Genomic DNA, 12,523 nt, shown 5'->3' with positions numbered 1-12,523 from the left:
AGTGGAACTGTTTCTACATTTAATTCCTATGTAAAAGTGTGACTGAAAAACTTGAAGTCCTTCACTAGTGAACAGGAAGTAGAGCTTTCAATTTTTTTTAACTTAAAACTAAAAATATGGAAATGCAGTATCACGTTGAAGATGATTTTATTTTGTATTCATAAAACAGGATCAAGGGATCTGACACATTCTACCTCAATCACTGCTAAGGCTGAGGCACAAGTTTACCAGACAGACTCTTTTCCCACTTCCACCCAGGAAGACTATTCTCAGTGTTCTGGTGAACTTGGGTATCTGCTTGAAGCTGTAAATCCAGTCAAACACACACATTTTTTTTTTCTTCTACCTGATGTAGGAAATCACATCATTACAGAAAAAAAGACTGAGAAAATGTACTCAGCTTCAAACAAACTTTTGATTTCTTTCCAGGCCATATATTTTGCTTTAAAGACCATTCCTAATCAGTTGTGCTTCCTGTCTTTTCATCTGGGTTAGCAAGAATCACTATTTCCCCTCTGCTTGGTCAAGATGTCCATTACCAGCTCTTGCACAGTTTGTTTACATTCAGCCCTCTGGATCTACACAGCACTTCCATGTTACAGAACACACAGCAAAGGTCAGGAAGCCCAAAGAGCAAAAAACTTGAACTCAAAAAAATCTTCAGCAACACAAAGATCTCAAGGGTGTGCTTGAGTCTGTCATGCCTTCAAAGGTACAGAAGTGGAAAGGAGCAGCAATATTGTAAAAATCAGGAGCACTGGGGAGGATGCCAAGGAGGCAAGAAAAGCAGCAAACTGTGTGAAGGGCACTGAAAGGAAAAGGAATTAGGAGAAAACAGGGGGTCAGACAACAGAGCATGAGACAGTGAAAAAAGAAAGTTGTCCTGGAATGAGGATGGAAGCAAGCTAAGTATTTTTAAATATTTTTTTTGGATGAGCAAGTGTGTTTTTGGCAGAACAAACCAAAACACCACATACACTTTGACACAGTGTTAGATGGTTACTGAGAAAACTTATTTACACATCATTAATTGTAAAATCAAAAACAGTTTAAGTGCAGTGAGTAACTTTTATCAACAGTAATGCAATCTCTAATAAGAAAGAAATTTAAACACTGAAATCTTAAAATGATTTTTACCCTAAATGACAGAAGTTTCCTGATAGGATGCAATGAACCCAGTTCCCAGTTATCCCATGATACAGTTTGGCAAACGTAATGCTCAACTTCACACAGTCATATGCAATATCTACAAAAAAACAGAACTTAGGGGTTAAGTGATAAACACATCTATTGCAGCCTTTCAGACTGGCTTGAAAACAAACTGCTTTTTCCAGGGAGAATGGGAAAACAACAAACCAAACAAAAATTCAGTAAAACCTTAAGCATTACTAATTTCTGAAGAAGTGTAGTAAGTGTCCTCTAAGTACAGAGTTATTTCAAAACCTTGGATCACTCTTAGTAAACATCAATATTCACTTAAGCACTGGCAGCTTGATTTTCAAAAGGAGGGAAACATATCTTCACCATCCAAGTTGCCTTCCAATGCAGCAGAACAGGGAACGAATGCTTTGACCTGAGACAAAACAGAGTTCTAATACACTTTATTATTTACCTGTGACTTTAAACTAGTTACTTAATTTCCAAACTTTAATCTCCTCAGCCATAAAAAGTGATTGAAAAATGAACTCTTGACATAAGGGAGCTGCTACAGAACTGCAATTTGGGCATTACCCAGTTTGGAGGAAAACTTTCTTTACTCAGCACACATAATAAGGTATAACAGTATTTGGTAACATCCTGCTTTTGTCTCTGCATATAAATGGTATTCAAATCCTCATTTCTCCTCCTCCTTTCTGTATGTGTGAAAATCTCTCAGCCTCCTTGCTCCTCTATGAAAAAAGTATCTACCTTGTGCTTTGCTCTCTCACAAACTGCTACAAATCCCCTTTTCACTATTTCCTCAATATACCAAAAAGACAGTATTTTAAACCAATCCTGTCACTGAAACCTTCTCATGACCAGTCGAAATACCTTCTCCAGGTTCTAAAATGTTCATTCCTCAAATGCCAACACCTCACACCCTGGTGAGGTGCACAAGCTGAGTTTATACCAGTTCTCACTCTCTGAACCACCCTTTGCAATCTTTCACTCCTTTCCTCCCCAAGTGATTCTCAGTTCATGTCTTTTCTCCCCCCCCCATTACATTAATCTACAGTCACCCATCAAGGAGTATCAAACAACCTCAATCACCTCTTTCAAGCCCCATCCTTAACCTCCCAATCTCTGGCCCACCTCCTGCAACTTCGGACTAAGTGTATCTGTATCTGCTACCTTGTGGATTCAGTAGCTCTTCTTGAAGACATGAAATATGAAAGAAAAAATAAATTTCACCTTCTGCTTTCAGCAAGTTCTTGTCAACACTAAACCTTCTCCTGATTTTCAGTCATCTCGTCTTTCACAATGGGGAACAGCCTTTTGCAAATTAACATCCATTATCAAAATCTGTATTTTAATTAACAGGACAGCATCATTTAGCATGGTCAGGAATTTGCACTCATAAAGACACAAACATTTTAGATACTGCTTTAAATATGCAACTTTTCATTTTAAAACTTTCTGTGAAAACAGTTTTATATTCAGTAAAGCACCGTTCCCAAATAAGGTATTATACAAACAGTACTAAAATACAGATATTTCTCTCATATAACTCTAAAGATAGTTGAAAAACAGCCATTTTTTACCACAGATGAACAGTAACACTTTTCAAACAGAAGTGAACAGTGCTCAATGCTTCATAAACACTGATCTCTCAGTCTACCTTAAAGTAATACAACACTGTGATAATGAACTAAGGTTTGTGATTTTTGTTGCAGAAATTTACTACCTGGCAGAACAATGGCACTCTGAAAACCCAAATGTTTTAGGACTGCCTCATCCTCTAGAAAAATGAAAATCTTATTATGGCAGTGTACTGATAACTGGAGAAAATATTCCTGATGTATTACTGAGCTCACTGAGAATGAACATTTTATGTACAATAAAAAGCAAAGGACGCAAGTTTCAGTATAATCCCCTCAATACAACACTCTTGTGAAGATCAGCAACAGATTACCTGTGTCACTCATCAGGTATTTAAGTGCTTTTCCAAAGCTACAATTTGAGAGACACACACTGACTTCCATTCTCAGGATCTGAAAAGTTCATTTACTGCACTGATAACAGAAGATCCCCGGTGTTTCCATGCCCGGCATTTATGGCCCACAGGAATTCCCCAGTTTTGATGCACCAGAAGTGAATGATGTTGACTGCAGTAAGCAAAGCATAAAACTATACAGGTGGTGCAGCTGCCAAGCTTACAGTGTTCACGTGAACAGGAGACTGCTGTTATCTACTAATAAAAGTGGAACAGCATTTGTATTATTTATTCTCCAAGTGTCATTTAGTATTTGTAAATGAAATCCAGTTATTTCATGTATTAAACTTCTGACAGTGGTGTGAGATAGGAAAACAGTAAAATGAAAGCAACTTTTCAACATGACTAAAAAGAAACACGCAGAAATAAGGTATTCCAGCACATTTTAACTCTTGATATATGGTAAGAGGGAACTGAGAAAAAAAATCTTGGGTTGAATATTTCTCTCAATTAAAAAACTGAAATATAGTCTTTAACCCTATAAATTAAGATTTAATTAAAAGCCCCCAACGAAATCTCTGCAGCTCCAATTATGAAGACTGAGAAGTTTTCACTTCCTTGCATGTGTTCTCAAGTTAGGTTCTCATTCACTGCATTTTCCACATGAATTTTGAGTTAGCATTTGTTTTGAAACTCTTCTGCAGCGACCATTCTCAGTGCACAAGGCTGCTTAACCCAACCTGCACAGTATCTTGGCTAAACAAAGAAATTAAAATGTCTCCCACACAGACAATCCAATACTGAGATTTGTCTTTCCAGACAAAGGCTGAGTAACAGAAATGTTTCCAAGGAGCATTTGAAAATACCATGCAATAATATTTTTCCCAGAAGTTAACTCTCCCTATGAAACTAATTCAGTAGGTAATCATATGGACGACATCCAGCCAAAGATACACTACACAAAAGCAATACTTCAGCATACAGACATTTGAATCTTTGTTTCACCATCATATTTCATGACCTGTTGGAAATGACCATCAACTCACTCATTGAGGTGATCAGCCAGTAACTAAAATGCAACAGCTGAACACGATGTCAGAGCTGACACAACACTGGATCTGATCCGAATCATTAAAATATTTCCATTTTTCCCAAACATCTCAATTACGCCTCTGGAATATTACCTTTTCATGAATTTCTTGTGTAGACTGAGCATCACAAAATGCCACTGTGGCTACATCCTTCAGAATAGGCATTTCTACTGTACAATCCCTGCCATCCAGCAACGCTACCAAGGGGCGCGGGTGCATGGGCCCGTTCATGATCGGAGGTCGAATGCCTGCAAGGAAACAGAGAACACTTGTTATTCAAGCCATGCAAATGCAATTAAAAAAATAGCTTATAGCTAGTCTGTTTATTCTGATGGCAGAAAAAGATTTCAAGGACTGAAGCTAATAAAACAAGAACAAGTTTACACTCAGCAGTCAACCAAACACGGAAGACGAAAGGAAAAAATTCCATGGAGGTTCAGGAGGCTGAACAACGAAAGATGGATAAAACCACTAAGGGAATAGTATATTTGTTTTTTAAAGATACATCCTTACTGCACTATTAAGAAGTGTCTGTGCTATCTTATCCATGTTTTGATTGGATTCCACACCTTTGTGAGCTCTAGACAGAGTGAGAAATATCTTGTCCAGGCTTGCAAAAGTGTAGCTTATGGAATATCGTAAGTAAGTCAGTGAGGATTTGAGTGTTCAATTTACATATATAATGATGATTCTGTTGAGACTAAAACGTAAATGGAAAAAGCCTACAACAGCAAAATGTTGCATTTACTGAGGATCCAGTGTCCAAGTTTACAGGCTAATTACTGATCTATGTAGGTCTGCTTAGACTTAAAAAATTTTACAAAACAGTCCTATATAGCTTAGTCAAACACATCATACTTAATCCACTATTGAAAACTCTTATAAAACATGAACAAAAGGCCTCTCCCTAAACCAACATCACACTTGGAACACTGTGGAGTGACAAAGAAATTCACATTAAGTAGCTGGGGGCAGGAAAATCAGTCCCAACTGCAGACTTCATTTACATCCTCTTTACAGAGTCTTGAAATGAAAAGTAATCCTTAAGATAGTTAGAGAGCATCTTTTTAACACTGTAGATGGGATAAACACACAACAGTACTCAGAGGAATAATATTAAACTGGGGATAATATTAAACCATTACATTTACACAAAAGTAGTTAAGCGTGGGTGGAAAAAAAAAAAAGGACTTCCTGAAGAGATAAGGAAAAGCAAGACCAAAAGTACATGGGTTTTTTTTCCTCTTTTAAAATAAGTTTTAAATACTGCAAAGTGAAGCAGGCTAGATCTTTCTTATATGCAAATACCACCATATTTTTGTCGCAATGTGAATTTTAAAACATTGCATATTTCCTTGATAATCCAAGTTAGTCCAACATTAATGCAAACGATGGAAGTCCCCCAGTTAACTCCTACAAGCAGTCCCTGCCTCTTAAGTCCCAGACTGGGTCAGAAAGCAAGCCCTGAAAGACTGGTATCTGCATTTTAAGTGGATGGAAAATTATTAGAATCCCAGCTGTACAAGGCATCTCATGAAGAAAAACAGCTGCTGGGAAGAGAGATTTTCACAAGTCAACAGAAGCAGCCTATTACTCCCCCACTGGGACCAGGCTCAGGTCTGGGCTGAAGGAGACTCCTGCCCTCACAGTCCAGCCTCAACCTATAAACTCCATGTCCAGCCCTAACCAAGTAGGGATGATGGTCCAGCCCTACTACAATCTGGTATTTAAGTTCCTCAGGCATAAAAACTTTGTAAAGAAGACAGAACAAGAGTTACTACATTTGGCTCTTTCCTGTTGTAGTCACAGTGTCTCCCAACATCTGCTGATGCTGATGGACTGACCCTGCAGTGCTCTCACCATAGCACAGAGGCACTGAGATGTGAAAAGTACTCACTAGCAAAGTTTTCCATGAGTACAACATCCATGAAAACTATGCTCTGCTGTAAAAACACCCACTCCTAACCTCTACTGTGATAGACATGCTTAGAAATGCTTCTGGTACACGTATTCTTTCAGTAACATCCAGTCACCAAAATTAGATGGGAGCCTTTTAAATATAATTTTTGAAAATTGCACATCCTGTTAACTTACTATTGATACCTGTTTGAACCAGAAATGGCCACCTGAGCCCCATACAGTCATTTTCAGTATACAAACCACACATTAGTAATGCAGTACATGTCAGGAACATAACATGAATATACAACAAAGCTACGTAGTCACCCACAGAACAATTACTATCCTTCAATGGGAACTTAATTATAAAAACCCACATGGAACTTACTTTAAAAAACCCCTAAGATAAAGCATGTTACAGATTTGCTCATGTTTCTTTCAAAGCAGTATATGTAATAGCATTACCTAAAATGCAATTAAGTGTTGAAACGAATGTAAAAATGACACTGCAAGTCCTGTTCATTTTGCTTTAAGTAACTGTGTTCACTTTAGAGTTGAAATGTTATGGTCATTGTCTTGTCAGTGCAGCAAAGGCAGAACTTCAATGACAATTTGAATGCTAGCTAGAATAAAAAAACCCAGAACTTTTGATACTGAAGTCGTTGTAGATGAATGAGGAAAAAAAGGCACAGAGCTATAAAAATATGGCAACATACAACTAAAGCAGCTCTGTCAACAGCAGAGCACATTGAGTCCAAACAGAAAAAGGATGAGATTAAAAACTCTTACCTCTAAGAAACACTTTTCTGACTGGAGCTATCTCAGAAAACCATTAAATACAACAGTACAAAAAACCAGCCCTTTCAGATAATGATTTCTCTAAAACACACAAAGGTGTGGTCTGGTTTTCCCCTCACACCAGCATATCTGAAGATTTCAACCAAGTTACCTGTGTAACATCAGTGCTAAGGGGAATGCCAGACCGAGCCCCAAAGCACAGAAACAGAAGTCAGAATACAACTAGAAGGACAAACTCTCCCCAAGAGACTTTTTTAAGAGTCCCTAGAATTCAAATACACCCAGTGACCTTGACCACAAAAACCCTACAAACCTTTGCTTGCCAAAATCCTTTCTGAACTTCAGCATAGACTTCCTGTTGCACAATCCTTCTGCCTAAATATCCTGTCCCTGAATCGCAGGCAATAACTCAACACTTAAGTAAACTCACAGGAACTTCATCACAGTGGCAGCCACTAGTTAAGGTTCACATTCGGAGAGACACGGCTTCACTATGAATAAGAACCTTCTGAACAAACCCCTTCCTCTTCCACCACTCAGATATGTTCTGCCCATCTCTTATCTAGAAATGTCATCCTGCACCATGCCTTTGGCTTTGCAGCAGACCCTCGGAGAGGCAGGAGGAAGCAATGTGTATTTAAGAGCAGTATTTTGCATGCCTGCATTTACAGCAAATCATGCAACTCTGTGCCAGAGAGAAATAACTGTAAAGCGGTCAAAAGTGACATTCAACACCACAAATGTGAAACTAATTTAAACAAATAATTTCACTTAGCTGGCTTATTTAAGTATATGGCATTGCATTTCACATTACACAGATAACAAAAATTATACCATCCACCCCCACATCCTATAATCTTTCATTATGGGAAAACAATCTCAGTTTATCCTAACTCAAGACTTTCAGGAACCCCTACCAACCTGACATTTCTTAATCTGAGCTTGGTTTCCAGGGTCATGAATTCGATTTCTCAATGCTTTACAATCTTCAGTATTCTGAGGCAAAATAGCAGCCTGTCATTCCATCCTCATTTCCATGTCTTTAATTTTTCTTGCAGCCTCCTGTAATCTTGAACCAAAGCTTTTAAACTTCTTATCCACTGCAACCTCTGTAGCCTGGATGGCGTTCAAATTTTTACTAAAAATTAAACACAAACAATACATTAAAACAACATTAAGGGTCTGACTCGTGCTCACAGAAGGCAGGAAACTCGAAGTTTAAAGCTTCTCACTGCATCTGTACCCTTCCCCCTTTGGCTGCTGGCTTTCCACCACACCTGCTGTGCTGCCACAGGCCATTAACATACCAGGGAAAGCAGCAGAGTGTTAAGGCACACGGGGCACCTTGCTCAGGACAGCAGGTGTATTGTACATACACGTACCTGGAACAGTCGGCACCAGGGTCAAGGCTTTGCCTGGGTGAGCAGGGATCCAGGGACAGTGTGTGATCTCCAACATCCCCCCTCCCTGTGCTGGAGGGCCAAGTGCTCCAGTGAATACCAGAGATGGAGTGAGAAGCCTTAACTCTGATCTTGCTGGTTTTGCTGGGTCTAAGTCAGGCCCTTAAGGTTATCTAAATGTATTTATGCAAAAAATCCGAAGTTTTCCCAACAGTTCTAATCCAGCTATTACTTTGGGGTTTTTGCCCACTCCTCCCCACCAATATGGAAATAATCTGGTGGTGAAGCTCTTGCCCCAGTAACAGCTACTGTGCCAGTGAGTGCTGGAATTTTTCTAAATTAATACCGGGTATGAGGTGCACAGACAGACAGAGCAGCTCTCCGTATGCAGCAGTTATTCACCATGTGAATAACTAACAGCAGAGTACCCTTGCACAGCTGCAGTCTGGACCAGCTCTCTTGGAAAGAAAAACCTATCAAAACCTCAGTCTAGTCCAGCTTTTATGAAAAAAAAAAATAGAAAAAAATCAGTTTTCAGCTGTAGAACCTGAGAGGAGGCCAGCCCCATGTGCAAGCACTTAAGTGCCTGTGGGTCCCACAAACAAGAGGATTAATCAACGCACTGTCCAGGTTTGCAGCCAAAACAAGAGGAAGGGTCATGAGCTATCCTATATCTCCTCTGGCACCATAATGATCAGACCAACCTCAGAACAACATGTAGTTTTTTAAGCTAGAGAGAAAAGGAGCTACCTAAGCAGGGTAGTGTCCTCACCGCTCCCAAATCCAACCTGTACCTCCCATTGCTCCTGAAGCAAAGGTGCATTATTTGTGCTAAACTCCAAGGGGGATGAGTTGAAGCTAATGCCATTAGGCATGCTCATGATTGGAGGGTAAGAAAGCTCTCTAGGCTCTAACATACTCTGGGCTGTTAAAATGTATTTTAAACCTTTTGTAAAACAATCTTTCACGTTCCGAACTGACAGTTACTGAAGTGATCAATGCACAAATAACTGAGGCTGCCACCACTTACTGACATCAGAAAACATACCAAAATGCAACAAGAAAAGCTATTAGGATTAATGATGATTAACAATGTCATTTTCACATTTTTCTGCTGCTGATTAATGGAACATCATTAGGATCAGGAATGTCTCACATAAGGCATACACATTAACTTAACTAAAGGACACTGTCAGGTTTGTAGGCCCAAAATTTGACCTACCTTTCATTGTCTTAAATCTGTTTGCAAAGTCCATGTAATTCTTTAAATGTGTTTTTCTTTTTTCAAAACAAATGCTTCAATTCTTTTTTCTGAAAAATACATCAATGCCAAAAAGCACAACACTTATCAGTAACCCTATAATGACAAACCAACAGGCACATGAAATGGAGGAGAGCAGCCTGGCAAAGGAGAGTTGTCACGTCTTTGGGGATTCTTACAAGTGCAAAGATTTAATAAGCAGGAAAAATCCCTTGACAACGTCCTTTTCAAAGAATTTGTGTTACAAAACTTTCTTTATACACTGTAAAACGTCAAAGTGATTTACGTTTTTAACAAAATGCAAACTACTGAAAAATCTAATCAATATTTACAAAAACAAGAGCCAAAAAATGACAGGTTGGATGTTCAACTGATTTACAGTCTTGCACATGTAACATGAGACTAATCCCCTGTGGCATTTACCTTTACTTTATATTCTTACCTAGGCATAAATTCAGTGAGAGCTGTCATTTATTTACCATAAACCCTCAAAAAAATTTGCATGTTTTCCAAAACTAAATGCTAATATTAATTCAAGTAAAGAACAAGTTGTCAAAACAAACAAAAAATATCCTCCTCATAACACGAACACAGAAGCTGTTATGAATTAGGTTTGCCAATATGCACTATTAAAATTCCTAGAAACATCATACTTCAAAAACATATTTTAAGGTTCCTGACCTATGATGCATTTTTACTCTTTGGACTTTGTTTTGAGAGATCACTGTTTTGTGCACCGTGAACTCAAGTGACATTAAGATTCAAGGTAGAGCAAAACTCTAAGAGCAAACAATTAGAAATAAATTTTAAAATACAACACAGGTACAAGGATCAGTAAAATGAATGCAAGGAAAAAAAGAGCACTTACCAGCCTTCAGTATTTTGATATTCAGCATATTTAGATGCTGAATATGCAACACAAAAATCTCCTGATTCCACCAGAATCTGAGCCAACACTTTTTGTTGCTGCCTTCAAGACAAGCAGGATGCAAATTCCCATGATTTGGGATATGGGACTGGAGGGCAGCACAGGGGAGAATATTCTTAAATAAAGAACACCAACAAGGGGCATGCACAGAAAAGTGACAGCCACCCTCAGAAGACTGAATTACTCAGCAGATTAAATTTAATTTCCTTCTTTTCTCAACTCATTTAATGCTTCTAACTACGTTTCCTAAGATTTTTAGGAACCGGTTGCAAGGCTTATTAAAATTTATAGCAACAATCCCAAACTGATTTTCAAAGGAGCAAGATCTGGACTTGACAGTATAAATGCAAGAGAAAACTGAGTATAAACTTCACTTGAAGCACATGTTCAGTCCCTGTGGAAGTCCCCAGAGCTCAGAGGTTAAGGCTGAGCACACTGAAACTTTACTGGAAGAGCAGAGCACACCAACACTGTTGGCGTCTATGCTTTTTATTTACCCAAACTCAGTAAAAACAAGTAATCTTCCTTCTTTTCTTTTTAATTTGCAAGAGACCAAGAAAAATACAAGTGGTTTCCTGTGCTGTGTTGACCCACTGATGTGCAGAGCAGTCACACCCGGTTGTATCCTCCTGGTAACTGCGCAGGTTGAAACGCAACCAGAGCTCCACAGGACACTCACAGCTCAAGCCCTCACACAAATGTAAAACCAACACCACCGTGTAATTACCACCCCAGCCCACAGACTTTAATGGTACTTGGATTTCTGCACACATCTCACCATTATTTCACCACCTGTGAGAAATGAAGCTGGGTACCCAAGCAATCACTACAGCAGAAAACACAAAGGCCTCAACACAGTGTTTGGAAACAATGCTCTTACTCGATTTTCCCTTTTGGTACCATCAAAGCAGAATGACCCAATGATTTCTATTTAGAAAAATTCCACACTTCCCTGCTGTTACTGGAACCTGAATCACAGTTCCTCATTACTTTTCCACACTCACACAGCGGGCAAACTTGCCATTCTTAGACATTATTCTGACAACCACGAGGATATGGGTTTCTGTTTTATTTTTTAAATAGCGTTCCCTAACCAGTCTTTTTTAAACATCTAGTAATTTTGCTGTTATTTGTCCAGCATCTGTCAGTGTCCACACAAAATCCTAAGTGCCTGCCAGGGTACAATAAAACAAAAGGTCCCACAAGGCACATCTTGAAAGCCTGTGATCAGAAATAAAGGTCCGATAAGGGGAAACAAAATCATCTGGTAATATTTTCTATTACTACACATGTACTTCAAACTTCCACAAGAAAACTGGAAGTATTTCACATCTGTCAAAAAATTACTCAAATTACATATTTGGAGCATGCTGTAATGATATGCCTAATCTTAACTAATACTTTTCAAAATAAGACTGAAAACAATATGAATCACACCTATTTAATGTCAAATAAACAAGCAGTAATGGCATCATGAGCTGTGGTAAAATGTGTTAATTTTCTATCACCATTTACAAAGCAAAACAAATTAAGATATTCAGTAACAACTATATCAAGTATCAAAACCAGAAAGTCTAAGTATCTGCAATAAAACATACACAAAAACCAATGTTGCAGAAGTGTTGCTTTCAAGTATCACATACATGAAAGCAAATTCCAGAGAAAAGCAAAACATTTTTAAGGCCTGAGTTTTCCCTGGATATGCAGCATCTTAGTGCCTGTCCACAGTGAATATTTCACCACTTCAAATATTTTTACCTTTATTAAGTAATAAGGGTGGGGGGGAGGGAAGACAAATAAATGAGCAATGGTGGAGCTGCCCTAGCTGAGTTCACTCCCATCAATCCCAGCTTCAGAGAAATTCTGGCTAAGGCTGCCAGCTTCTGTTACTTATTCCATGAGTTTTATGGTGACTGTGGAATGCCCCTGCCCACACATGCTGTGGCAAAAGCCACCAAGTATTTGGTAACTTACAGGAATCACTGCAGGGAAGCTGGGGACAGTCCCTACAAA

The 12,523-nt window shown here is 38.7% G+C and overlaps 1 protein-coding gene across 8 annotated transcripts in view; it reads right to left on the bottom strand.

The window, feature by feature from the left end:
- Nucleotides 1-12,523, bottom strand: part of CTBP1 (C-terminal binding protein 1) — a 237,817-nt gene that overhangs the window by 32,784 nt on the left and 192,510 nt on the right. For 6 of the 8 annotated variants that reach the window (XM_051798600.1, XM_051798597.1, XM_051798598.1 and 3 more), the window contains one exon: nucleotides 4,318-4,472. In XM_051798600.1, the coding sequence (XP_051654560.1) occupies nucleotides 4,318-4,472 (155 nt within the window). Of the gene's footprint in view, nucleotides 1-4,317; nucleotides 4,473-7,842; nucleotides 8,060-9,543; nucleotides 9,633-12,523 lie in introns of all 8 variants that reach the window. The other 2 variants (XM_051798603.1, XM_051798602.1) reach the window with 2 other exon arrangements.

Source organism: Manacus candei, unplaced genomic scaffold (genome assembly GCF_025592945.1).
Source record: "Manacus candei isolate 608988 ecotype Guabito, Panama unplaced genomic scaffold, ASM2559294v1 h1tg000048l, whole genome shotgun sequence".
Lineage (NCBI taxonomy): Eukaryota > Metazoa > Chordata > Aves > Passeriformes > Pipridae > Manacus > Manacus candei.
The sequence above is the reverse complement of the archived record's forward strand: the minus strand, read 5'-3'. Positions and strand labels throughout refer to the sequence as shown.